Source organism: Scardinius erythrophthalmus (assembly GCF_964197995.2).
Source record: "Scardinius erythrophthalmus genome assembly, chromosome: 1".
NCBI classification, from domain to species: Eukaryota; Metazoa; Chordata; class Actinopteri; order Cypriniformes; family Leuciscidae; genus Scardinius; species Scardinius erythrophthalmus.
The window spans coordinates 53,773,157-53,798,659 of NC_138221.1; the positions used below are offsets into that span (position 1 = coordinate 53,773,157).

A 25,503-nucleotide genomic window follows, 5' to 3' on the forward strand; every position below is an offset into this window, starting at 1 on the left:
TTTGTTTTTTACATTTACAGAACTTGCCACAGTTCTTTTTGTTAGGAAAAACCTGCGTCTTATTTCACACATTTCTCACACACGGTATAGGTTAATACTTTTAAAACTGATGACTGCAGTTATGCCATTTGTTTGCATCAGTTTTGCATTTTGGACCAAGACACCGCAGCTGAGCATATGAAATTTATGGGAAAAAGATAATATTTTCTTCTACATAATTTATTGCCTAAAGAACAGCAATCGTTTAAAAATAAAATCAGTGGGTGTCTGGAGGCTCTTAAACTACAAGAATGTCTCTAAAAAGAGAAAACCGCATTGCACCCATTCTGATCTCATTCCAATGGCTTCCAGTTGCATCCCATTCCAGTACACTTTGTTCCAGCAAAACATACAGGTCAATTAGAATTCTGTAATTTAGCAATCAGAACAATGAGTCATTAAAAAAAAAAGACATGAAGACACAGCACATCCATAATATGACATTTTAATATTTGAAATAATTTCTTTAGCTACAAGTATCTTACACATTTTCTTTGAACAAAACCTTATATTACAACAAATGCTTCAGTAACCGGTTTTCACAATTTTTCCCTCTTTCATTCCCTTTATGAGGCAGAGAACTCACACACAATCAACAAAAATGCAGCATGTACAGTTTTGATATATTTTTTTATGGCAGCTCTTGATGTGTTAGGGTAAGCTTTGGTCGTGAACGTGAAACACTGAAGTGTTACATTCAGCATCATGATCATGGGTGTGTGCTTGGGAGAGCTTGTTTCTCAGGCATTATAGAGCAAAACACATTTTCTCATGGATACCAAGCAGGGGATTTTAAGGAGACCTTCAATCTGCTTCAGAAGATCCAAAGTGCAATCTAGGTGAGTATGAGAGATGAGACCACAAGGGCAAGATTTTGCTTCAGCGCACAGGATGGTACAAATGAAGCAGCTTCCTTGTGATGGTTTCATTTGCGACATGTCCGATGAGGGGTCCGTTTCTTGGTCATCTCTGCTCGACATCGACTACGCTCATCCAACCAGGGCAAGTCAAAGTTTCTGTTGAAATACAGCGAAATAATTACTTTTATATATTGCAATTAAATCAAGATATCAAAATAAACATCATTAGCATTATGCAAAACAAAAACAATTTGTAACTTACTGCTGTTTCAGGTTGGGAAGAGGTCTTCCAAAAGCCACCACTGGCAAAAAGGGTGTCACCATAACAGACTCCACTGAGGAAATACACAAAAAATAAGCACATTAAAAGAGAGGAACAAATACTTTCAAGGCCAGAATCCATCTGCTCACATACCATCTTCAAGGTCTGGATAGAAGGAGAGCAGCTCTGGTTCGCTTTCCTGAATGACCTTCCTCCTGTTCATCCTCTGCTGCAGGCGCTGAAACATCCTCTGCTCCCGAATACGCTGGATATCCCACCTGAAAAAGAGAAATGAGATTAAAGGATTCACAATGCTCTCGTCTACTGGACGCTACACATAAGAACAAAAAACAAACAAGCATCACCTCTTCCTCCTCTTCTCATCAAGTTCAAGCTTTGAATGTCTCTTCAGAAAGACGTTATCATCTAGACACTGCACGGAAGAAAGGTATGAGTATTTAGATGCATTACTAGGGCTGAATGATTAATTGAAAAAAAAAAAAATATATATATATATATATATATATATATATATATGGCTTAGTGCTATTATCAATTCACAAAAGCTGCAATGTAATTAAATGCATATATGTGCAGCACAAGCAGTTCATGATTTGGCGTTTTCAGCATCTCACAGCGGATCGGTTCGCAGAAAATGCAGCTCCATTTTCATCTGCTCTGAGCTTGGGTTGCTTATAATGTGCATTTGTAGCCTGGGAAAACCCAGACAACTTCCGGCAAATTTAGATTTGCTCTACAAGTAGTCTGGCAAAGAGCTCATTCAAGCCCATTTCTAATCCGTTGAAATCGCGGCACCAATCAGAAACGTTGAGGCGGGCTTTACACAATGACGATCGCTCTGATTGGTTTTAGGTCTATCCAATTGCGCCCAGAGGCATTTGAGCGACGTCCGTTGGTGAAGCGCATCAACTTTTAAATGCATTATTATATTCAAATTGCAAACACATGAGGACAGTCTCCATGAAAGACCCACTGGCAGATGAACGTGCTACTACATTTCTCTCCGAAACGGTAGGAAATTAAATTAGATTTAATAGAGGATTTTAACTGTGACAAGATGATTGACAGGGCAGTTTACGTGACAGGATGCACTCGACAGATCCGTCCGATAAAGATGACGAAGTAGTATGTCCCAAAGCTTGCCTACTTTTTTGCTACACATTCAAAAGTAAATACCTTTTCTTCACAAAAAGAGTACATACTTTTATGGCGTAGTGTAACTTAGGCGAATTGGGACGCAGCATATGGCTTTACACAATGACGATCACTCTGATTGGTTTTAGGTCTATCCAATTGCGCCCAGAGGCATTTGAGCGACGTCCGTTGGTGACGCCCCTTTGGAAATGAGTTATTAATGAAGCTTTGCCAGACCATAACTCAGTTACTACTGAGAATGGTCTGGTTTTAAGCAGGCTAGTGCATTTGGGAACACAGTGCCACAAACCAAACTGAGTGAAAACATGAACACACTGGAGAGCTGCTTTATAGTGAAAAATGAAGTTGTACTGCTGATCAAATGAGACACTGATTAAAATCAAGCTGCTTTACCATATTAAACATGAAAAACAATCTATTGTATGAAGTGCTATATAAATAAACATGACTTTACTAGAGTGCTGAATGAAAAATAACTTTGCCGTGAGTATATCTCAGCCTCAAGGTTTAAAGTTTGAAAATGAAAAATCTAGTATTGTAATTTTACAGTTGTGCAGTAAAATATAAAAACTCCTGTAAAAACGCATTATTTTTATATATACTTTTATAACACTTGACTTTTTATTTAACATTTAAATAGCATTATTGCAATAGTATTACTTTTGTTTTCTTTTGATATACAGTATATATACATATACTTTTTTTATCGAATAGTAGTGATGATGATGATGATAAATCTTTTCTATTTTATAGTTATATTGATATATAATTTAAAAAATCCCCTCCTCAATTTGTGCGGCCCCATGCATCACTGACTGAAACAATGCATATTGGGGTGCTCACAGTTCTTACTAACCTCAGGGATGTCCGACGACTCTTTCTGTCCTAAAGGCTCTACGATACTCTCCCGCCAGGATGGAACTACATACAGAGAATAATGATAAATTTGAACTAATTTCAATATATAATTCAAATCATTAACAGAGAGATTACATAAATTTCTCCCCACCTGCAACTGTGTCCTCATGTACAGGTGAGGATTCTCGCCACGGTGATGGTGGCGGCTGATGCCAGCAGCAGAGGTACATCTCTGTGGTAGCCAGATAGGGCAGTTCCTCCGAATGAGACAATTCAAGCCCCATCTCTTCCTGGGGTTCCTCCTTCAGATCTGGGCCCTCCTGTGGTGGTGGTGGTGATCTGGGCTGCCCACGTCGTAACCTACCCATCCGAGAGTCTTGGAAAAGAAACCTCCTTCAAGAGGGGGAAAAATTAGGATGTATTTAGTTTTAGCAATTAAGTGCTAAGAACTTCATTAGGTACAGCACATTAGTTTGAACAAATGTTAAAGGAATAGTTCACCCAAGAATGAAAATTCTGTCATCATTTACTCACCCTCATGTAAAATAAGATATTTTGAGTAATATCTCAGTGTTTTTTTGTCCATACAATTGAAGTCAATGGTACCCAAAACTGTTTGGTTACCAATATTCCTCAAAATATCTTCTTTTGTGTTCTGCAGAAGAAAGAAAGTCATACAGGTTTGGAACTTATTCAAATATTTCAACAAAAAAAAATTCATGATCATACCTTTTCAGGTTTTTCCCTCCTCTTCCAAAGTGCATTTGCTTTGGGGTTTGGACCCGCCCCTCAGAATGCTGGACGTCGTCTGAGGCAGCGGCCTCGGCCTCAGGTTCCCTACGACGAGGAGTCTGAGAAGGACGGGATTCTGCTCCATCTTTTTTCACCATCTGCAGCCGGCGCTCCATGCGTTCGATTCGTGCCATTAGCTACAAACACACACCTGTGTTAGGCTGTATATTAAGCATTGGGTTTAGGTAAACAAGTGAAACAAGTGTTACAAAATAAGAAAAGTGGGAAACTATGAACATGCCCACTTTAACATTTAAATATGCACATGATTTAAGCTTTTATTTCATAATAGGAGAAGAAAAAGTGCAATACCATCTCTTTTTCAGCTTTAAGGTCATCAATCTCTTTGCTCTTGTTGTGCAGTTGCTTCTGCTGCTGTTCAATCAATTGCAGTTGCAGCAGCAGGATCTGTCGGATGCAGCTGGTCTGCGTGTCCACAAGGCCTGAGCCTTTCCTCACATTTCTACGCTTCCCATCGGGACTGTTCTCTGGTGAGGGGATCCCCACTTGCCCTCCATCTCTCCGCTGATTGCTGCCATTTGATTCCATAGGATCCATATTCCCCACGTGGTTGTGTTTAGCTGGACAAAACAGTGATTTGCTCTTGACCGGGGAACCTTCGGCCCCCATCTGCTTGGTTGACGGGAGTGTCAAGGCCTCCGGCTTCTCCCAGTTCTCCTCCTGCCCGAGGTTCCCTGCTGGAGATTGGTCAGGGCAGCTCAACACGCTCTGATGACTGATCTTTGCTTGGCTGTGTAGGTGATGCTTTTGATTTACACTGTTGTGGATTGTGCTCAGCACGTTGGTGGCGATGTTGCGGCTTTCCTTCTTCAGGCCAGCCAGGGATTCATGGGCTCCAGCTGGTTTCTTGCTGAGGCTTGTGTCCAGTCTGTGTCCTCCACTTGTGAACACAGTGGATTGCATAGTCTTTTCGACTTGCTCCAGTTGGAGATATTTTACCAACACCCAGCTCTACAGATGAGGAGGATTTGTGACAGGCTGCATTTGTCTTTGAGGCCCCTTTTCTATAGCCATTCTAGGGGAAAATAACAAAATAAGGTATTTTAATGTATAAGGTAAGACATCTTATATTAGATAAGACAAATAGGCTGCAAAGCAAAATGGAAAGATAGGCATACAATGAGTGATAAAGGGCTGATGTATTGCTTGAATGTGATTTAATGGTTCTGATAGCTTGACATCCAAGAGTAGAAATGTAGTTTAAGAAATATTATGTCTGATCATATTTCCAAAAAATAAATGCGTATGGTTAGATAAGCTATCCTTCTGCACCATCTCTTAAATGTGCAAATAGCATAAATGCATCCCATGTTTACTGTTTCAGGGAGGGCATTGTCCAGCCTCAACTTACATGGAAGCAACTGGGAGTTTTGTTTTTATTAATCTACAATGAAAAACCAGAGTCATGCATTAGCAATTGTTTGGGCACAGGCACTGTCCACCATTTTAAATCTAACGTTACAGCAAAAAAATGTTCACAATCAATTTAGCAGTTCCCTCTCGTCTGCTCTTGAGGGACGATGACGCCATTTTAAGTCATGCAATCATGCTGCATATTTAAATATAGGGAGCATATCGCAACCACCGACCAAATAGTTCCTTATTATTTTGCATTGATGTTATTTTAATTGTCCCGACCCCGCCCGAACTCACCTATCGCCTTCCTTTGGCCCACTTTCCGATTTTGTTTGAATGTACGCACGCAGCGCATGCGCGGTGCGTTTGGAATCTGATTGGACGCGTGCAGAACAATATTTCGTGGCGCGCGCGTATGGCTGGGAGGGGTTTGCATTATGACATCATGCAGAGATGAACTGCAGATTTACATGCCAGTTGTAAAATTACGGCAAATATGAGTGGAAGTATGAACCGAGAGATTATAATGAATTCACAGACAAAATATAACAAATGTTTGTTTATAAGCTCAATGTTAAAATTTCAAACAGTTAAAAATATATATATATATATTTAAATAGAGTAGCCTACTAACGTTAGGCTACCTGATTAAATAAATACTAATGAGTTCTGGGGCTGATTAGCAGACAATACATTCTGTCATGCTAAAATACACTGCTGGGTGTTAAGTTGCGTTGCGTATACATGCAGTTATTAATATAAATCACATGCATACTTTTGTAAAACTTACACATTGTAAAAATACTGAAATATTCAATACTATAACAGACAAAACCTGGGTGTGATAAGAATACAGTGAAAAAATTTTTTAAACAAAAAACAACAACCTTGCAAACCTAAATGAATAATTGAAATGTATAAATGTAGCTAATTAAAACCACATTTTCTTAAAATAAGTCTTATTTTCTTATAATATTTCAGTCAGTTTATCAATACAAAATGTGTCCATTCTGTAAATGTGAACAGATAATGCTGTGCCTCTTCAGATGTCATATCTGCGGTTGTTCTATTGTTTGGTCAGCTGCTGAGGAGAAAAAAAAAAAACACATTCATAAATGTACATAATTTAACTCACTTAATAACAAATAAGTAGACTTGATCAGATCACAATACAAACCTGAAGCTTGTATGTAAATGACCTGCAATAAAGAGACAGATATACAATTATGAAGCATGGCCAGCAGTCATAAGAGGTTATGCCTTATGAATATAATCTTATGTACAAGTGAAACAGTGTCAGTGACTCTGTACCTGCCCAGGCTGTGTATATCTCTTCCTCCATATTTTAAAGGCAACCAGAGCTCCACACAACACACACAGCAAAAGTAGTACAGAGGGAACCACAATAACAGGATCAGGACCAGGATCTGCAATCAATCAATCAATCAATCAATCAATCAGTGTGTGTGTGTGTGTGTGTGTGTGTGTGTGTATAAAAGTTTGCCCTATCAATTTAATACCTATACTGATGTCGAGTTTGTTCTCCAGGCCAAGGTGAGTCACAGTACATGTGTAGGTGTGCCTTTCTCTTTGCTCTTTGACACTGAGTTCCACACTCTTCCTCATCTGGTATTTTCCATCAGCATTGGGCAGCAGTTCTCCTCCCGTGATCCTCTCCTCATTAACTGGCTGGCCGTCTTGAAGCAGGGTCAGATTAATGTGACGTGGGTAAAATCCAGTTGCCAGGCAGGTCATCTGAACTACACCTGTCTCACTACAAAGGCGTTTAATCACTCTCACTCTGGGCTTTACTGTCAGGGAAAGAGTGAACACATTAAGCAGGAAACACATAATGCATGCTTTCCAATCCAAATAAATGAAGAGTGCATTTGTGAAAGTTAAATTAACTGCCAGTTACCTCTTGCCATCACATGCTGCTTCTCCTTTTTTAGATATTTCCTAAGCTGGCTAATGCACAAAGGGCGGTAAAAGTGGGCATACAGCCATGCATCATACTCCAGCTGTGCTCTACTCTTTATGACAGGCCAATTCCAGTGAGTGTGTTGGTCTCCCTGAACGTTATAGCGTCGTTCAAAGCCACTCTCACCATTAAAGGCCTCCAGAGTCATCATTTGGCCGGGCTCATCATGGAGAAGTTCACATCCAACCAGTCTCTGTTGCACATGAAGGCCTTGGAAAGAAATAGTCTCAGATGCACATAAGGATTGAATTCACAATTCTGGCAACGCTTGTTATGACATTAACACAAAGTTCACAGTGCAAAAAAAGCTTTACTTAATTTTGCTGACAATATACTGATAGAACAATAAGGTTATCTACCAATCAAAAGTTTAAGGTGAAAAATATTTTTTATCAATGTTTTTGAAAGAAGTCTCATATGCCAACCATGCAAGGCTGAATTGATATGATCAAAAATTTATATGATTAAAAATTGAGAGAAATTGTTAACACATAATAAACACATATGCACACACATAATAATCAATATATATATATATATATATATATATATATATATATATATATATATATATATATATATATATATATATATATATATATATATATATATATATATATAAAACCAATGCTGAAAAAGTTTGCACTGCTTAATATTTTTGTGGAAACCGTGATACAGTATGCCAGGATTCTACCACATAATTTGACCACTTCCACTTTTAATCTGTTTAATACAAGTATGAATAAAAGTAGGCCTATTAGGCTCATTGATTAGGCTAAAATCCTACTGACTTCAAACTTTTGAATGATAGTATGAACATAATGGACAGATCTGAATGAAAATATGTATTTTCAAGCACTCTCAAGAGAACAGAACACAAGACCATTAGAGAATAATTACCTCTTGTATAATTTAAATAATCAATTAAGTGGTATGCTTTGGTTTTCATGCCCTCGTGTATGCCTTTAAAGACTGTTGATATAGTCATTTGCTCCGTGACATTAACAGATTCTTGCGCTGATGCCGGGACAAAACTTCTCTCATCTGCGTTATAGAGGCCGATGACAATATCATCCAGCATAATAACTGCAGTGAACTCTGGGAACGGGACTGAACTGTCTCCAGTCAAAAATGTAGCAAAGACCCATAGCGAATGTGACCCTGTAAGAGAGTAGAGTTAGGCTAGGCTACATATTAGATCAGAGATTTTGGTTTCACTTTAAGGTTACCTTGTTACAGTGTAATTAATTATACATTTACTGAGTAATAATAATGAATTAAAAGCAGGCCTATTTGCTAAAGGGTTAGTTTGGTTTAGGGTTGCATTTAATTATGCATAATTTATAGTTATTACTTTAGCAACAAGGCTACATGTAACTTGTAACAAGGACAATGCAAAAAAAAAAAAAAAAAAATTAAGGTGAGAGTGCAGAGCATGCGAATTAAAAGTTTCAGATGATAAGTATTAGACAATTATAAGGAACTAGAAAATGTGCTTCTAGTGTTAGTGCTGTAAAACTGTACGAGTGATCTTGCTTACCCGATTCAGAAAACACAGGGGCTGGCAGTATACACGCTGCAAAGATGAAATAAAACATGCCTTTTACAAGGTGTTAAAAAGGGTTAAATATTTCCTTATTACAAAATTAGAAGAATTAGACATATTATCTAAGTTTCAGTCAGACTCTAAAGGCAGCATTCGGGTAAATATAATGCTGTAATTCAGCACACCGTCCAGTACAGACACTTCCTCGTTGTGGAGGTGTGGTTTCAACACACACACACACACACACACACACACACACACACACACACACACACACACACACACACACACACACACACACACACACAAAAACCTCCGGCCACTAGGGGACGCAAATCAAGTGTCTCTCATTGGCAACTATTGCTGCTGTGTTGTGGATCATTTGTAGAGGTTTGATTGCATATGATGGACATCCAGCCAAGAAGAGGATTGCAATAGTCCAGCAGCCTAGAAATGACCAGGGTCCGGACGAGAAGTTGTGCAGCATGCTCGGGCCTGATCATGATGTTGTGCAGTGCAAACCTGCATGACCGTGTTGTCCTGCAGGTATTTTAAGGTGAGCTAGTGATCAAAGATTACCCCAAAAAGTCTGACCGAACTTGATGGGATTATTGTTGATGAACCTAGCTGGCTGGTGTAATTGTGCTAAACAGAGTGGCAGGGAAGACGAGAAGATCTGTCTTTGCTAGGTTGAGCTGTAGGTGATGTATCCATGCCGAGATTTCTGCCAGGCAGTCTGAGATCCGTGCAGCTACCGTTGGGTCATCTGGTTCAAATGAAAAGTAGAGTTGAGTGTCATCAGCATAGAACTGGTTGGACAAACCATGTGCATGTGCTTGTACAATGGGTCCCAGTGATGTAGTGTATATGGAGAAGAGGAGAGGTCCAAGAAATGACCCCTGAGGAACTCCGGAGACCAGTTGATGTGCTTCAGATACCTCCTTTCAAGGTCTTTGAAAGACCAACCTGTGAGGTAAGATTCAAACCAGCAAAGTGTGAAGCCCTTGTGATGCCCAGAATGATAAGAGGGTGAACTGGGAATTATAGACTGCATGGGAATAACTGGAAATTAGGTCTATAACGTGAATACAGTAAACCGTATACTATATAGTTAGAATGTGAACTGGGAGTTCAAGATCTTGATGACAAAAATAGAACTGTAATTATTATTATTCTCCACTAGATCGCACTCTTTGCCAGGTTAATGCTATTGTCATTCACAGTTAGCCTACATCAAGTTCAACACTGAACCTCACACATGTACTCAAGTAGGACTCTTTAATATCATGTAAACAGCAAGATTATGATTCATTAGTGTACAGATTTGTAAACATGTTAATAAACAAGGTGTTTTTGCTTTATATGACAATGTTTTTTTTTTGTGACTTCCCACAGGGTAATTAAGTAGTGGATAAGAAATCCCCGGAATAGCAGTTACCAGTATATCATGATGATAAGACTTATCAATATTATAATGGTGTATGCAAAACATGCAATGACAAGGCCAAATGAGTTCAGTTAGGCCCATGTCATAAAACTAACCTTGGTGAACTACACTGAATATAATAATAATAATAATATAATACTATTCATAATTTGATTTCTAAATGTTTGATATATACAAATATGATAATCTTATGTCCTCACTCTCTAGCCTACCCTTTTTCCAGCTTTACAGCACCCTCCAAAACCAGTTTTCACGTCCTTCAGTTACTGGATTTTTATTTTTTTATTTTTTTATAACTTATTATATTTTGTTTTTAGCCCTTCCTTTGGTATTTTGTTGTATACACAGAGCCACTTAAATGTGAAGAACAAGACCACGATTATAATAACTTATAGGCCTACGTTTAGCCAGTCATAAGTTAGCGAGACCACATATTATGCCGAACAAAAGAGGAAAAATCAAGTAGCGAAGCAAATTGGTCTATAGTTGTAAAGAAAGGCAACAGGTAAATTCATAGCACTGTCCACCAAAGAAAAAATGTTTTGGGGAAAATGTTCAAGGCTATAAAGGATAGTAGCCTAATTAAAAAGTCAAATGGATGTCTATCGTGTCAGTATGAATGCACGTTTAAATAGATTGTTGTTTCCCTCAGACAGCTGAGATGTTTACATGAATGGTTGACCGAGACTACCCGCTTTCCACGAAAACAGAGCGCCGGGTCGACGCCCACTTTACTGTTCCACTTCAGTCGTAACAGCACCCCCCGCACGTGGACCAGCCTGGTGACCGCGCGCATCCGCAGCACTACATTCGGTGACGACACACCCCTATCACGCTCCTGTGCGTGCAGCTGTCCTAAGTGCGGGACAACTCACATGGCACACGGGGACCCTGCGACTGCAGCGAGCAGAAAAACAGGGAAGCATGCCTCTATATCGATGCATTGAAGAGGTTTCGCATACCGTTTAGACATTTGCTTGAGGATTGAACGGTCCAGCGCGAGCGTTTCCATCATAAGCCTAGGCTACACATTGCCAGAGAAGACTGGCGAAGCAAATTTCCAGTCGCTATTTGAGTTAATAGATGTAGTTGCTGTTTGAAGACGTTCCTGTGGCTATTAAACTACTAAAAGTCGTTTAAAGTAGGACTATTAAACATATGTTTTCATCATGAAATGAAATTTCGTTAGGCTATACGAAATCATTTTTCCTTCAGCCTTAAAATGAGCCTCGTGAGAAAAGGATTAACTCGAACACCGGATCATTCCAAGTGAAGTCATTATTTAGGAGTATGTGCTTAAAGCAGCAACTGTGAGAAAGAGAGCAGTCTCTGAGCTTTACTGAGTCACGCGGACAGTAGGTTATGAGGCGGCTCGAAGTGACCTACATTCATAACGCTGCAGTTTAGTCTTCGCGTTTTAAAACTCGATTGTAATGAGGATATAGCCTTGTTATAGGTATATAAAGTATTTGTTTCCAGTGATTGTATTTATTGTTATCATTTTAGGAATTTATAAAAGAATATATTCATATGATATTCATCTCGGTCAAACAGGAACACAATCTGGGCCAAACCCAAAATGGCTAAAAACGAAAGACATTATAAAGCCATTGTGGTCTCAGAAAAACAGCAAAGACAGAATAAATTTTCGGGAGATTATGGGAAGTTGTGTGGGTGTGGAGTGGTGAATCACAACGAAACACGAGTTGCATTGTGATGCTCCAGAGCGGTGTCTTCGAATAGGCTATCTTCTGAGAAATAATCAAAGCATGGATGAAGAGACTGTGTCATTGTGTGGGGAGCCTTTTTATCTGATGTTATGTGTGAGCTATACTTCACTGTGGAAAGTCATTTAATGTTTTAGTTGCAGGAGAATTATTGTTGAATGGCTTGCTTCCCACAAAGTTATCTATCAGATGATCTTTTTCAACAAGGCAATGCTCCTGCCCAAATTGCAAAAACAAAGTGGTTTGAGAACAAGTCCGTCAGGCTCATGTTTTGGCCTGGTCAGAGTCCAGATTTAAACCAGATAGTGAATGGTCTCACATTAAACTCAAACGAACTGGGAGGCATTTTTCAGCGAACTGTTTGAAGCAATTAACATTGACTGGAACAACAATGACTTTTCTTCCTGTAAAAATCTGCCTGCAATTTGGGGAAGGCTATTCTGTGCTACTTTATCTACAGTAGCCTGGCCATTTGTGCAATTAATGCTAATTTCCTGATTTGTGATTAAAATGGTTAAGACCATTAAAAGACAACAAAATAATTTGGCTTGGCCTCCTTTTTTTTTTTCTTTTTTTTTTTTTCGCCCAGGGGTGTAAGTAATGCCTATAATGACAGCAGTCTACCTAAAGGCCTTTTCGTTAAATTCCAGTTAGATCCTGAGAGACGCGCACGAGCAGCCCACTGTTGCTATGGTTACCTCCTCATATGGACCCTTTAGTGTCTGTATACCACGTACGCGTTACTTTACGACCGTTTGTGGTTATTGAAACGTTTAAAACCCCTGTTACAATCTACTTATCTGTAATACAATATATGAAACATTCATTTAAAAAAAAATCAAACATCTCTGTCAATAATTCCTATATTGATTAAAACAGCTCTGAATGAATTGGTTGTGTGGCTGATTCGTGTTTGTGTTCTCCGGGTTTGCTCAGTCTAAAGACATGCATCAACATTTTACCAACACATTTAGACAGTCTTGGCTCTGCTGCCGCCTTTGGTGTTCCCAGATGGAGGGAAAGAGCAATGTTGAAAGGCTAATGAGTGTGACTTCCTCACGTGGTCGAGCACGAGCATTTGCGCCAGAGTCAGTAAACACAGAGAGGACGAAAAGCACAGGGATACAACTACAGTTCCGATTGTGAGGCCAATGATGAGTAGCCTATCATGCTGCACTTTGTAAATCGTCATTGCTAAAAATATGCACGACTGACAAGGTGTGGTGCTTTTTGGAGAGTCGAGATTATTATTAAGGTTTTGACGGGTCACCATTTTAAAACGAACAGTATAGCAAATAACGAAAATAGCCTAATGTTCTTATTGCATAAATATTATTTCTGAATAAATAAAATATTAAATAAATATTAACGAAAGTTACCGCAATAGTTTTTGGCAAGCCTACCATTCAATACCACCCACGGGCTTTGAACATCGAATACTATTCTTTGAACTTTATAGTAGCAAACAATGTAAATAGGCCACCACCCTACAAAAAAGTACTGTGACAGACAGTACCAAGCTAATAATATAGCAGGACTACTGAAATTCATTATCTGTTCTAAAAACTTGGTACGTTACGCATTCAGCACTTAATGCGTTTATCATTCAGTACCAGAATCAGAATGAGCTTTATTGCCAAATGCTTACAGACAGGGGATTTGTCTTGGTGAAAGAAGCTTCCAGTGCACAGACAGAATGACAGCGATAAGACATAGATAATAAAAGTAAAATGTGTATGTGTGAATAAAAGTGAATACAAATAAATAGACTATATAAATATGTTATATGCAATGCAAGGAAAAAAATGCTGCCTTAAGTTTAATCAAATTGGATGTTTAAGTCATTTCAACTTAAATTACGTTAAACTGACTTAAAAAACTATTGGAATCTTGTATAACTCATAAAAAAGTTGAAAATTGCTTAACTTATTTTGCTAAGTTAAAGCAATGTAAAAACATGTTGTCATAACTTATTGATCATTATATTGTTTTACAGTGTAGGCTAGATGTGGTACAGTAAATAGGCTAAATATGATACAAATGGTAGGTTACATGGCTTTGCTATGTGATACCATCATTATAGGCCTGCATGGTCATGACTTCATAAAATCACGATACAACATTTTAAACTGCAGGTAAATCTTTAATTCTGCTGTATTCAAATGCAGTTGGGATCATGCTCAATCAGTTATGGCTTTAAACATTTCACTTCAAAACTAAAATATAACTTTAAAAACTTTTAAGATAACTTCAAAATTGTACTCAAAATAACTTAATGTTAATTCATACTTTGCATTGTGGCACAGCCTAAACTCGAAGTTCACACAAAGAACAATGTTATTGATATAAGAGTTAGACTATTAGCTGGTATCAAGTCAGTTTATTTAGGTGTTTTTTTTTTCTTTCTTTCTTTTTTAAATCTAGTAGCACTGACCAAGATACAACAGACCTGCTGGTCGGAATATGGTACATCGGTACGTTCCATTTGAGTTGTGTGTGCGCGCGCGCGCACACAGAACGGGCACGGTGCGCGGACGGGGTGGTTTTGCATGTGAACTCAGCGACTTGTCAAACTCAGTGGTGTCTTTGCTGTGAGACGCGGGAGTCTGCGTGCGCAGCTTTAAGTCCACTCATGCGATTTAGCGGTGCGCGCGCCCGGTCTCATGGTGTTTGGTGCAGTAACGTGATGTGCAAACGTGACGAAAACGGCATCATCTCGCTTTTGCAGTGGCACTGTTATTATTCTATCTTCGTGATATATACTACACAACCACCTCAAACATTCAGAAAAGTGCCATAAAGCTATGGTCCAAAAATAGAAGCAACAGGCGTGGTCAGTTCACTACATCAGGCAACTCTTGGTGCAAACAGCTCTTCGCCACACCTACGAATCATCTGTTTATGTTTTCCACTTGCTGCGTTGTTTGTCACGTGCAGTGTCACACAGTGTTGTTATACAGGTGAGAATGATTAATCATACCTGCAATAATGCGCCCGAGAGATTCACGTGAATGCAACAAGTGGCTCGTGCAGTGCCATAAGTGAAGTTACGGATGCGACTCAGCTTATTGCTGCGAAATGGTCTATTTTTAAGTAGCACGATTTTATTCTAAGACACGTGCCTGCCGGAGCCCTGAAAAGAGGATAATGGCCTTCCAAAAGCTGGTCAGTTTTTCTCTAGGGGAAACGCATATCTGGGACACAGAGAGAACTTATTTGGGGGGTGAATCGTTGTTTTTGAAAATAAACTTAAATACCCTTAAAATAGCTGAAAAAGCACAGGATGTGCCAAAATAAATCTTCTAAACACGACTTTAGACATTTATAATCGATCGTGCATCGTAAACGTGGTGAGCACAAGTTAATAATTAGGCTATTGTATATACAATATATAGATGACGTGTGTGTGGGTGAGAGTAGTTTACCCTACTTACCCAAAACTCAAATACGTAATGGTTAAAATCCGTATATGTCCACATTTAATTGGTCTCCAGTTAAAATTTTATCCCTGCGTGCCAGTCTATTCCCAGTGTCACCTTCAGTACCTGTTTGAACAGAAACAGAAGAGCGTAAAAGCATATTTTACGCACAGAAAGCATGTCGCCAAAAACAATCTAATCATCTCAGATTTCAGGTTTTGACAATTATAAAAATAAATACATTTGTCACGATAATATTAGGTCTCTTTTCTGATATTTCTGTGTGTGACAGAGGCAAAAAAGTATCCAATAAGAAAACTGCAGTCCTCTGCACATAACCAGATCCTGGGGCCCTCCTCATCTGAGGCATTTTTCCACTTTCTACTTTGTCCCGGATATACTGTATCTTTATTCACTCGTCTTTGCTTACATGGAATATTGCAATCAAAATACTTTTCAGCCATCAATATACTTATAACTCAAAATACTTTTTTTTTTTTTTTTTGCAGGTGGTAACACCGAGGAATTTTCTTATGCCAAATATTAAGATAACATGAGACGTTTAAAAAAGTTAGAAATGCAGTTGAGTGGCTATACTTTGTCAGAGTATAGTTTTATTTTGGGAAACTTTTACTTCACTACATTCCAAAGCATGTCGTACTTTTTACTCCACTGCATTTCATAGAAAAAAACATAGTTCCTCGTTATTTCGAAATGAAGAAATCACCACCCCCTCCGAGAAGCAAGAGCCGAATTCATGAATGCGTTGATTCTTTCCATTATTTCCTCGTTGGTTCACACATCACACTGAACTATTCATTTGACATGTCTGGATTTGAATGTCTACTAAGTTTTGGTAATAAAATAAAAAGTTTGCCTATTTGCAGATCAATACAAATTAAATGTCTGCACTAATCTTTCTTATTAGTGTTGACTAATGCTGGCTAAATGAATTATAAACAAGTACATTAACTAGCCTACTCTTACTGGAGTAATAATGTATCTGTACTTTTACTGATGTGTATTTCATCCAACACTGAAATTTTGTCATGAATTTTTGCATTGTCTGAGTAGTGGGAGCAAAGATCTTGAGACAGACAAGAGACTGACACATTCTTAAAAAAAAAAAAAGTACAAGTTTAAATCCCTTAAACTGAAACCTTCTCCTTATACAAAAACACTTTCACGCGTAAAACGCAAGTAGAAACAGTCATACAAACAATTCCTCTTGACATCAGGCGATTTCAAACTCTTTAACTTGAGGCAGGCACGTGCGCGGGGAGTTTTAAAATTCGTTCCGAAATGTTTTCTGGAGAAAGTGTGTCACTGGGCCACGAGGTTTTCGCCAAGGTCACATGGACACATTTCGAGCCTCGTGCAGCGGCGGTGAAGTGGGTGCGCCTGCGCTCGTCTCATCCAAGCATGCTCCTTAGAACGAGGCAGTCTAAGCAAAACCGGGCCGACTTGACAGAACAGTTCAGAGCGACACAGATTGGGCGAGTGACAGGACAGGCGCAGGCTTCTGATACATTTTCATTAAATGATCCACATTTCACTGATGTCTTTGCGCAGCCTTTAACATCTTTTACCAGCATAATAGCAGACGCGCACAAATTTTATGCGATTTAAGGAAAGCCATTATTGGCAGTTATGACTTTATCGTAAAGAAGAACTGAGAAGAAAAACAGAAGTGCATCTCCACTCTGGGTATCGCATTGGAGATTGTCAAAAACTTGCATGCCTTTACTGGACCTCAACATGACGACAGCAGTAGACACAAACAACACAGGTAAGACTCTCTGCATGGATGCTTTAAGAATCAGTCTTGTTGATCAGTCTGGTTCAGCGATTTGTTTCACCTCTCTGCTTAATCATTATCAACTTGCATGTTCGTAAATGTGTTGCATTATACGCACCATTGAATGTTGGGCAAACGATCCACAAACTAAATGTAGGCTATAATCATTGCTTGGTGCGGTGAAACGTCCCAGCTATCTATAGGCTATAATATTTCTTTCTGCCGGACTTGACAGTAAATCGACGTATCAGGGCTCGCCAAATTATTTCGGTTTTAGATTGCATGGTTCTGAAACAAATAATCACGAAGGTATGTTTAATGACATGAAACATATTTCGAATAATTATTCCTTGATAACAGTATCCTTCATATGTGTGAGAGACGACTGTTTAAGTGTGCGTAATTTCTAGCGCGAGAAAAGTTATAGAATAGATATAGATAGAATGTAAATGTCAGACGAAGGCAAGGACATCTCGGGTTAAGACAGTGTTCTCGTGAATTTCGGGGAACTGGGTCATAACTGAAAAGTCAGGTGTACGGACATCCCTTTGATGCAGGCGTGCGTCGAATATCCTCACTCGATTCACATGGACCGCCGAGCCTAGCCATGTGCTTTTTGTTTTCATTCTTCTCTCTCCGCCTACAGCTATTGGTAAGCGTAGTCGCTCATTACATAATTCCGCCTTGCGATGCGTGTCTGCCCTCCAAGAGCGAACTCGTGTGTGACGCTGCAGTGTGAGCCATGTGCGCGCTGCGATTGGCCCGAAGAGTGAGACGCGGGGGTGGGCATCACGTTAACAACGTGTTCGCTTCAAAACTGGGACATGAAATTGATCCAGTGTAACATAACAGTTTTCCCCCTTTGCTCTGACATGAATACGTCACAAAATATCCCCGTGACTACCTATTTCCTCGAATTAGCCTAGTGTTTATACATAGGTATTTATTAGATGTATCGTTGATTATTAACAGTGTTATGGCTCAATTTGTTAATGATAGGGAGGAAAATGTGTCATCGTATTTTTTAATTGGTTTTATATGTCGCTATGATTCGGATGTTTCGTCTCTAATCCAGATTAATTGAATCCATGATGATTCGAAGACGTTCGATACAATTTCTTTCTTATTACGGTTCTGGAATGCTCGATTGTGATTGGTCAGTCGTTCATTCAGAAGTCAAATAGTCATTGATAATGACTGTTGCCCATAGCAACACTGTTTATATATGCTTATCCTACATAGCTGTACTTGCGTTCTTTTTCTCGTATGACTCCCAAGTAAACCAGTAACAATTGTTTATATATCACAAATAGTAACTATTTACAATAATCTATCGTTGTGTGTTGGAAGGGGTAAGTGGGGGGAAATTCCGGTTCGAATCTTACTCTCACCCTTTTCCTGTCGTAAATTCACTGCAACGCCCAGTTTTGAGCTTAAGAGACAAATATAATGAACCCAATGTAAACACTGACAGCAGTATTGATGTAGAGCAAAAAAAGCTTGCTCATTGCATGTAGGCGTGAATGAATGGTGAAGCGTTTAAAAAAGCGGCGCGGGTGTGTTTTGAGAGGCGTGCCTAATGAACGGAGTCTCGTTGAAGGGCTGTCCTTGTGTGGCGCACGTGGAGGGGAGGCGTGCTCCCCCAATGATACGCCTGAACAGCTCACACGCGCCCCTGTTGTGCTTACACAAGTATTTCCTTTGACAGGCGTTTAGGAAAGTCTTAAGTGTTTTGATTCAAAAGCAATTAGGAGCCTGAGGAAGCACGTTTTTGAACATAAGCAGGGTGAAGATCCAAAACCACTGTTGCCATGTGACTATAACAGAAACATCCACAATGAACTCACTAAGTTAAAGTCTAAAACAGTCCAGTGGATCTAATCTAATTTAATTGGTGACAGGAGCGTTTCCATGTTGTTGCTCCACCTGACACAGTGACTTGTTGAACTTTTGTGCAAGTGCACACTTGTTATGTAACTTCTAATTGGTTTGCCTTTGACATTTAAAATGCTGTAAAGATTAAACTTGCAAAACACTTTGATATCCGTAACTTAACACTAAAATAAGAGCACTTTACGGAGTGCTTAACTCTTGCATTGTCAATACAAGATCTTGACCAAAAATTGATGCACCTATTTCTGGAAATAAATGTGATGTTATTTCCATCAAGAGGTGCATCAATTTTTGGTCAAGATCTAGCATTGACAATGCAAGAGTCAAGCACTCTGTAAAGTCTCCACCAGCACATCCCATAGACTTTAACTGAAATAAAGGTTTGGACTCAGGGGTGCCAATTCATGAGTGAAAATGATTCTTCATGCTCCCTCCCAACCATTCTTTCACAGTTTGAACCTGATGAATCTTGACATTGTCATCATGGAATATGGCCAAGATGCGTCTTCCTACATGTGGTTTCCTAAAATGTAGTTTCCATCAAGTGCAGTGATTTGGTGTGCAGGAGGAAACAGTAAAACATGAGCGATGGAACCGAGTTTAACTTCAGGGGACCAAAGGTTAGGAAAGGCAGGAAGTATTGGACTCTAGGGAATAGTAAACAAGGCAATGCCAATGTGTAAACTCTAACACACTGCACAGTTCTTCAAGAGCAAAGTTGACTAATCTTATCTGATCTGAGCTGATGATTTAAACTAATGAGCAGGATATAAGTCGAACAAAAACAGAGTTGTAAATGTTATTTATCAATGCACATGTCTGGGCATGTGCAACCAACACATCATGGAGAATTGTGCATTTGATACACAGAAATGTCATGAGTCAAATGTGGCTGGCTCACATGGTTTACTGGTGCCAGTGAAACTATAAACCACAAAAAAAGGCCCTCTGAGACACAAGCTCAGGAAAAAAGGGAGCGGCCGCTTGAATTTTTTAATGTCCCCATCCAGTTTACAATAACAATTCCTAGAAAGTATCCCTATTTTCCACCAGGACAGATTCTCTCAGCTTCCTCATTTCCTCAGCACCATCTGTTTCAGTGAAACTCCATGTGTAATGGAGAGAAGTATTTATGGGAACATTTTTATGAGGATGTACCCACAAGACTGTTCTAGGGAGGAGAAAAAAATACCTGAGAACATTTTCAACTCCCTCTCGGTGGGCCTCTCTCACTTTTTGTTTTCACACTGTGCAGCGAACAGGGAGCAATCTAGTAAGCGCACTTTTCTTTTTCATCGCCAGGTGGGGTGATATCATACATCGGATCGTGTGGAGGCTCTCCCAACCGCACCAGCCCCGTGTCCATGTACAGTGAGAATTCCAACAGCAGCCTGCAGTCCTTTACGCAACCCTGCTTTGGATCTTCATTCCCACCATCCCCCAATGGATCCCATGATTCCTCACGGATGTACACCAGCAGCAGCAGCAGCTCGAGTTCTGGATCAGGAGAGGAGGGAAGCTCATCATGCTCTGGTGGATCCCCAAGAGGCCGTGATGATGTTGGAAATGCACGCAATTCACCCAACAAATCAGTTGCCACCCTTACTAGTAAGTGATAAGAACCATGCTTTACCTGATCAATGGACAGTATGGTGTCCAGGAGAACGACTATAACATCTGACTTTCCTTCCAGAGCTGAATGGAATGGTATTGCTGTGCAAAGTGTGTGGCGATGTGGCTTCTGGTTTTCACTATGGGGTCCATGCCTGTGAGGGCTGCAAGGTAAGAAAATGGTATCTGTTTACATATACAAAACTTTAAGAAACATTGCACTTTTAATTAGAGCTTTTGTTTAAACAAAAAATTAACATTATCTGCATGGTCCACAGGGATTCTTTCGACGCAGCATCCAGCAGAACATCCAGTACAAAAAGTGCCTGAAGAATGAAACTTGTACCATTATGAGGATCAACCGGAACCGGTGCCAGCAGTGCCGTTTCAAAAAGTGTCTGTCCGTGGGAATGTCCCGAGACGGTGAGTATCTTGACAACCAAGCTTGGAGAAATACAGAAAAGTTTAGGGATGCTCTGATATTAATTCTGACTGTTATTACATTTTTAAATGGGTGGAAATGAGCATATCCAATTTCAGCAGATATCGATAAATTAAAAAATATAAAATAAATGCCCAATATCAGATATAGTTACCAATACTTCCTACATCCCTCGAAAGGTTTCTAAATAGAACATCGGTATACATACATCAATGTGACATTTTCTGTACTTTCTTTAACCCCCAGCTGTTCGTTTTGGTCGTATCCCAAAACGCGAGAAGCAGCGTATGCTGGCCGAGATGCAGAATGCCATGAACAACATGGTGAACAACCAGCTTCAGAATGAATTCCAGCTGGCGAGCATCACATCAAACACCCCCTGCTCTTCTTCGTCCCCATCCACCACTTCCTCATCTCCTTGCCCAGGCCTTACAGTGGGGCCGCAACCCCAGCTCCCCGCAGTGGCCGTAGAACCAACCTCATCCCCCCCGGCCCCAACAACCCCATCGGTGCAACCGGCTCAGAGCCCCCCACCTCTTACCTCTTCTCCACCACTGTGCTCCAGCCCAGGTGTAGACAAAACCATCGCCGCCATAACCCAGGCACACCGCGAGACCTTCGTCTACGCTCATGATAAGTTAGGTTCAGCGCTGCTGCCGCACAACGGCGAGCTGGACAACCGAAGCAGCAACCGCTGCATGGCTGGATACCACCTCAATGGCCACAACACCATCTACCACCATGATAATAATGTCGCTCATCATTGCAACAACTTCGAGGTGCCACCAGAAAACGACCTCCATTTTCAAGCCTCCCAAGCACCTGGACAACATCAGCAGCACAATAACAACGGCCAGCGATCTCCAAACAGTAACCTCTTCGCCGTAAGCCACAGTCAGGAGTTAAACAGCAGCTCACAGGGTCAGAACTGTCCGTGGAAAAAACGCAAGGAGATTCTGCTGGTAAGACCTTTGGTATTCTAACGATATGTTCTACTTAGTGCCAAGTAAAGAAGTCTTGGACTTTTGATTTTGAACGGATTTCTTTTTTTCCAGGCTTGTCCAATGAACATGCATCCTTACTCGGACCCTAACAAAACACCCCAGGAAATTTGGGAAGACTTCTCTCTTAGCTTCACCCCAGCGGTGCGAGAGGTGGTGGAGTTCGCCAAACACATCCCAGGGTTTAGCACTCTATCCCAAAACGACCAGGTCACTTTGCTGAAGGCCGGAACATTTGAGGTAAGTCATTGGTATTTAATTTAAAACATCAGACTTTCGTCAAATATAAAAAAGGCCACAATGCCAAATTAGGTTTTACTAAGTATGTTTTATTTTTGAATCTCTCCTGCAGGTCCTCATGGTACGCTTCTCCTCGCTGTTTAACGTAAAAGAGAAGACTGTTACGTTCATCTCAGGCGCCACCTACAGATTGGAGGCCCTGAAAAGCATGGGCATGGGTGATTTGCTGGGAACCATGTTTGACTTCAGTGAGAAACTCAACGCATTAGAGCTCTCAGCAGAAGAACTGGGACTCTTCACTGCAGTGGTGCTGGTTTCTGCAGGTAGGTTGCATATTAGTGTGAAAGGGATAATTCATTTAAAAAAAATGAAAATTCTGTCATCATTTACCCAACCTTACATTGTTTCAAACAAATTAGACTTCACTAAATCTTATAATGAAAAATTAAGATATTTTTAATGAAACCTGAGAGGTTTCACTCCCTCTACTGGAAGTCCAGGTAGAAAATCCAAAAAGGTCATGAAGGTGTTATAAAACTAATCCATAGGAATCAAGCTGTGAAGAGATATGATGATTTATCTTTATTAAGTTTTGGTTAAACTTGCACTGCATGACTTGCTTTCTTCTGTGTAAAAAAAAAAAGAGAAAGAAAATGTTTTGAAAGATTGTTTATACAATGAAAGTCAATGGTGCCCAAAACAACATCGGACCCCATTGTCTTTCACTGTATGAACATAAACACTGAGACGTTTTTAAAAACATCTTCCACAGAAGAAAGAAATGCATAATCGATGACAGAATTTTCATTTTGGGGTCAACCATCCCTTTTATGGCTTGACACTACATATATATCATATAGTAAGTACGTTAGTTTGATCCACTACTTAATTTGGTCTCTCATCGTTTGTTTCTGTTGTACAGACCGTTCTGGGATTGAAAATGTGAATTCAGTGGAGATGCTTCAGGAAAGTCTAATCCGGGCTCTCCGAACCCTCGTCAGCAAGAGCGCCCCTTGTGACGCCTCCCGATTCACCAAGCTGCTGCTCAAACTTCCTGACCTGCGCACGCTGAATAATATGCACTCGGAGAAACTCCTCTCTTTCCGCATTGACGTCTGAGGTTGCAAACCACTGCCATGAGAAGCCAGTTAAAGTGGGTCACCGCTGGTTGACTGCAAGACAAAAAAAAAAAAAGGGTACAAACATTAGAACCCGTTCCAAGAGAACAAACCAGAAAACAAACCAATGCATTTGGCACTTAAAAGGACTTGATGACACATTTGAAGGGATGCTTTGGTGTCTAATGGATGGTCAGGAGCCTTTATGGCTAGCTAACCATATTTAGGGCAGTTAAAAGGGTCTTTGAGATGTCATTGCTTACTTGACATGGGTGGTAATAATGAAGCAGACAAAAACACTCACATTCAGACTGCATCTGCATAGGGAACAAGTGCAAAATGTCTCTTGCAAGGCTTCACCAGCCAGGCCAGAAGGATCTCCAGGCCACTTCCAGAGAGGAGACGACAGCAGCAGATCAGAGCGTCTCCTCATACCCAGGCCTGGGTTCCTGCTACACCCACACTCAGAGATTAAATAATCATTTTAGCTATGATGCAAATGAAAAGCTATACATGGTATGAACCTTCATGCATATTCACATCCCTGTGACACTGTAAAATATTTGTAAATATGATATATATACTTTAAATGTTTTCAAATGTATAATATATATTTTTTTGTAAAGTTCACATGCTCAACGCAGATGATATATAAATATATGAACACAGACATATAAGTAGAGTGTATGCATATTATAGAACTTCCGACATGTATTTCAATTGTCTTTTACTTCATAAAGCCATTTTATGAAACAGTGCTGCGTGTTGTCTTTTTTTCAAGAAGAAAAATCTAATTTGTGTCGAATAAATCTTGGTGTACCTGTGTACTGAAAACATTTATTGTAAAAGAATAAAAATTTATAAAAACAAATGAAATTATATAATATATACATTATACATACAGTATTTACTGTATATAGAATATAAAGTATTATATATATATATATATATATATATATATATATATATATATATATATATATATATATATATATATATATATATATATAAATTTAAAGGCAGTGTCCTCTAGTGGGAGCTGGTGTGTGAACAAATATAGAAGACAGCAAATATTTACTTATAGTTAATCAACACAGGTAAGTAGAAAATGATAAGCAAGTGGGGAAAAATACAATACCTACCTCATTCATTGTAAATATAAATCAACGTAGTACACTAATGTGAATTAAATTTAACAATAAATCATATTTTTAACATATGAAAGAATATGGAAATAATGAGGGGAACATATGGTTCACCTAGCTATGCAAGCAAATACCACTGACAAGATCTTTGTCATTATTTGCAAAGACCTGTCTTAGTTTTCCCTGTTAGACATGGAGTCTGATCTACAGAGCACAGCACAGAGTCCAGGCCCCATCTCATTACAGACAGCAGAATGAGCAGAGAATATGTGGAGTGCTCTCCACACACATGGACCAAGAACTGGGTCATTGTGTCCTCATAATCAGTTTCACAGCTCCCTATTGGCCAAGTCCAGAACAAACCTCACATCTGATTTGGCCAATAAGAGCAGCTCCTGTTGTGTAGCGCCAGAGGGCGGATAACTGGTACAGAAAGTGGAGTCATGCTCTAAGTGCCAAGTAGAGTATATCAGAATAACCATGGGAAGAAAAAAAAAGACTGAATTTGATCTCGTTTCATAACAAGCTCGGGGTGGCCAGAGGCCAACGTGATAGGAGCTTTACATGTCTGAGGTGGAAATGTGCGACACTTTAAAAGTATCCAACTCTGTGTAGTAAAAAAGGGAGGATTAAATATCCAGGCAGCAGAAGAACAAGCCTGAGTCTAACCTGTTACCTAACCTGTTATGTCAGACAACAGCATATGGAACGTGCATGTGGTGCTACTTACATAAAGTGCTGCCCTCTAGTGTTAAAAACAAGAGTAGAAGT

At 39.6% G+C, this 25,503-nt stretch overlaps 3 protein-coding genes across 5 annotated transcripts; 1 reads left to right on the forward strand and 2 right to left on the reverse strand.

Annotated features, from left to right (window-relative positions):
• Positions 1 to 210: 210 nt before the first annotated feature.
• Positions 211 to 5,739, reverse strand: msl1a (MSL complex subunit 1a). Its single transcript, XM_081363932.1, has 9 exons — positions 5,662 to 5,739; positions 4,300 to 5,023; positions 3,925 to 4,124; positions 3,347 to 3,588; positions 3,194 to 3,258; positions 1,527 to 1,594; positions 1,315 to 1,439; positions 1,162 to 1,234; positions 211 to 1,055 (listed from the first exon to the last, which is right to left on the reverse strand). The coding sequence occupies exons 2-9, from the start codon at positions 4,909 to 4,911 to the stop codon at positions 965 to 967; spliced, it is 1,476 nt and encodes a 491-aa protein (XP_081220058.1). The 5' UTR covers positions 4,912 to 5,023; positions 5,662 to 5,739; the 3' UTR covers positions 211 to 964.
• A 171-nt stretch (positions 5,740 to 5,910) lies between these two features.
• On the reverse strand, positions 5,911 to 9,186 carry LOC308692589 (major histocompatibility complex class I-related gene protein). 3 transcript variants are annotated; one of them, XM_081368726.1, is made up of 7 exons: positions 8,886 to 9,092; positions 8,246 to 8,506; positions 7,283 to 7,555; positions 6,885 to 7,175; positions 6,676 to 6,791; positions 6,542 to 6,563; positions 5,937 to 6,445 (listed from the first exon to the last, which is right to left on the reverse strand). In XM_081368726.1, exons 1-7 carry the CDS (start codon positions 8,941 to 8,943, stop codon positions 6,414 to 6,416), a joined length of 1,053 nt encoding a protein of 350 aa, XP_081224852.1. In that variant the 5' UTR covers positions 8,944 to 9,092; the 3' UTR covers positions 5,937 to 6,413. The 3 variants fall into 3 exon arrangements, with proteins under 3 accessions (XP_081224853.1, XP_081224852.1, XP_081224851.1); XM_081368725.1 differs by having other exon boundaries at positions 5,937 to 6,448; XM_081368727.1 differs by lacking the exon at positions 6,542 to 6,563 and having other exon boundaries at positions 5,911 to 6,448; positions 6,648 to 6,791; positions 8,886 to 9,186.
• A 7,680-nt stretch (positions 9,187 to 16,866) lies between these two features.
• Positions 16,867 to 24,337, forward strand: nr1d1 (nuclear receptor subfamily 1, group d, member 1). The gene is made up of 8 exons (XM_081372078.1): positions 16,867 to 17,273; positions 20,478 to 20,783; positions 20,869 to 20,957; positions 21,065 to 21,209; positions 21,475 to 22,190; positions 22,284 to 22,469; positions 22,582 to 22,792; positions 23,392 to 24,337. Exons 1-8 carry the CDS (start codon positions 17,222 to 17,224, stop codon positions 23,586 to 23,588), a joined length of 1,902 nt encoding a protein of 633 aa, XP_081228204.1. The 5' UTR covers positions 16,867 to 17,221; the 3' UTR covers positions 23,589 to 24,337.
• Positions 24,338 to 25,503: the final 1,166 nt, after the last annotated feature.

Coding starts and splice junctions, on each gene's coding strand:
- msl1a (XM_081363932.1), bottom strand. CDS start 4,911: ATGCAATCCACTGTGTTCACAAGTGGAGGACACAGACTGGACACAAGC. Junction 1,440..1,526: donor GATGAGAAGAGGAGGAAGAG/GTGATGCTTGTT, acceptor TCTCTTTTTCAG/GTGGGATATCCAGCGTATTC. Junction 1,235..1,314: donor CTATCCAGACCTTGAAGATG/GTATGTGAGCAG, acceptor GTATTTCCTCAG/TGGAGTCTGTTATGGTGACA.
- LOC308692589 (XM_081368725.1), bottom strand. CDS start 8,943: ATGTTTTATTTCATCTTTGCAGCGTGTATACTGCCAGCCCCTGTGTTT. Junction 6,792..6,884: donor CAAACTCGACATCAGTATAG/GTATTAAATTGA, acceptor GATTGATTGCAG/ATCCTGGTCCTGATCCTGTT. Junction 6,449..6,541: donor CATTTACATACAAGCTTCAG/GTTTGTATTGTG, acceptor TTTTCTCCTCAG/CAGCTGACCAAACAATAGAA.
- nr1d1 (XM_081372078.1), top strand. CDS start 17,222: ATGCCTTTACTGGACCTCAACATGACGACAGCAGTAGACACAAACAAC. Junction 21,210..21,474: donor CGTGGGAATGTCCCGAGACG/GTGAGTATCTTG, acceptor TTTAACCCCCAG/CTGTTCGTTTTGGTCGTATC. Junction 22,470..22,581: donor TGAAGGCCGGAACATTTGAG/GTAAGTCATTGG, acceptor TCTCTCCTGCAG/GTCCTCATGGTACGCTTCTC.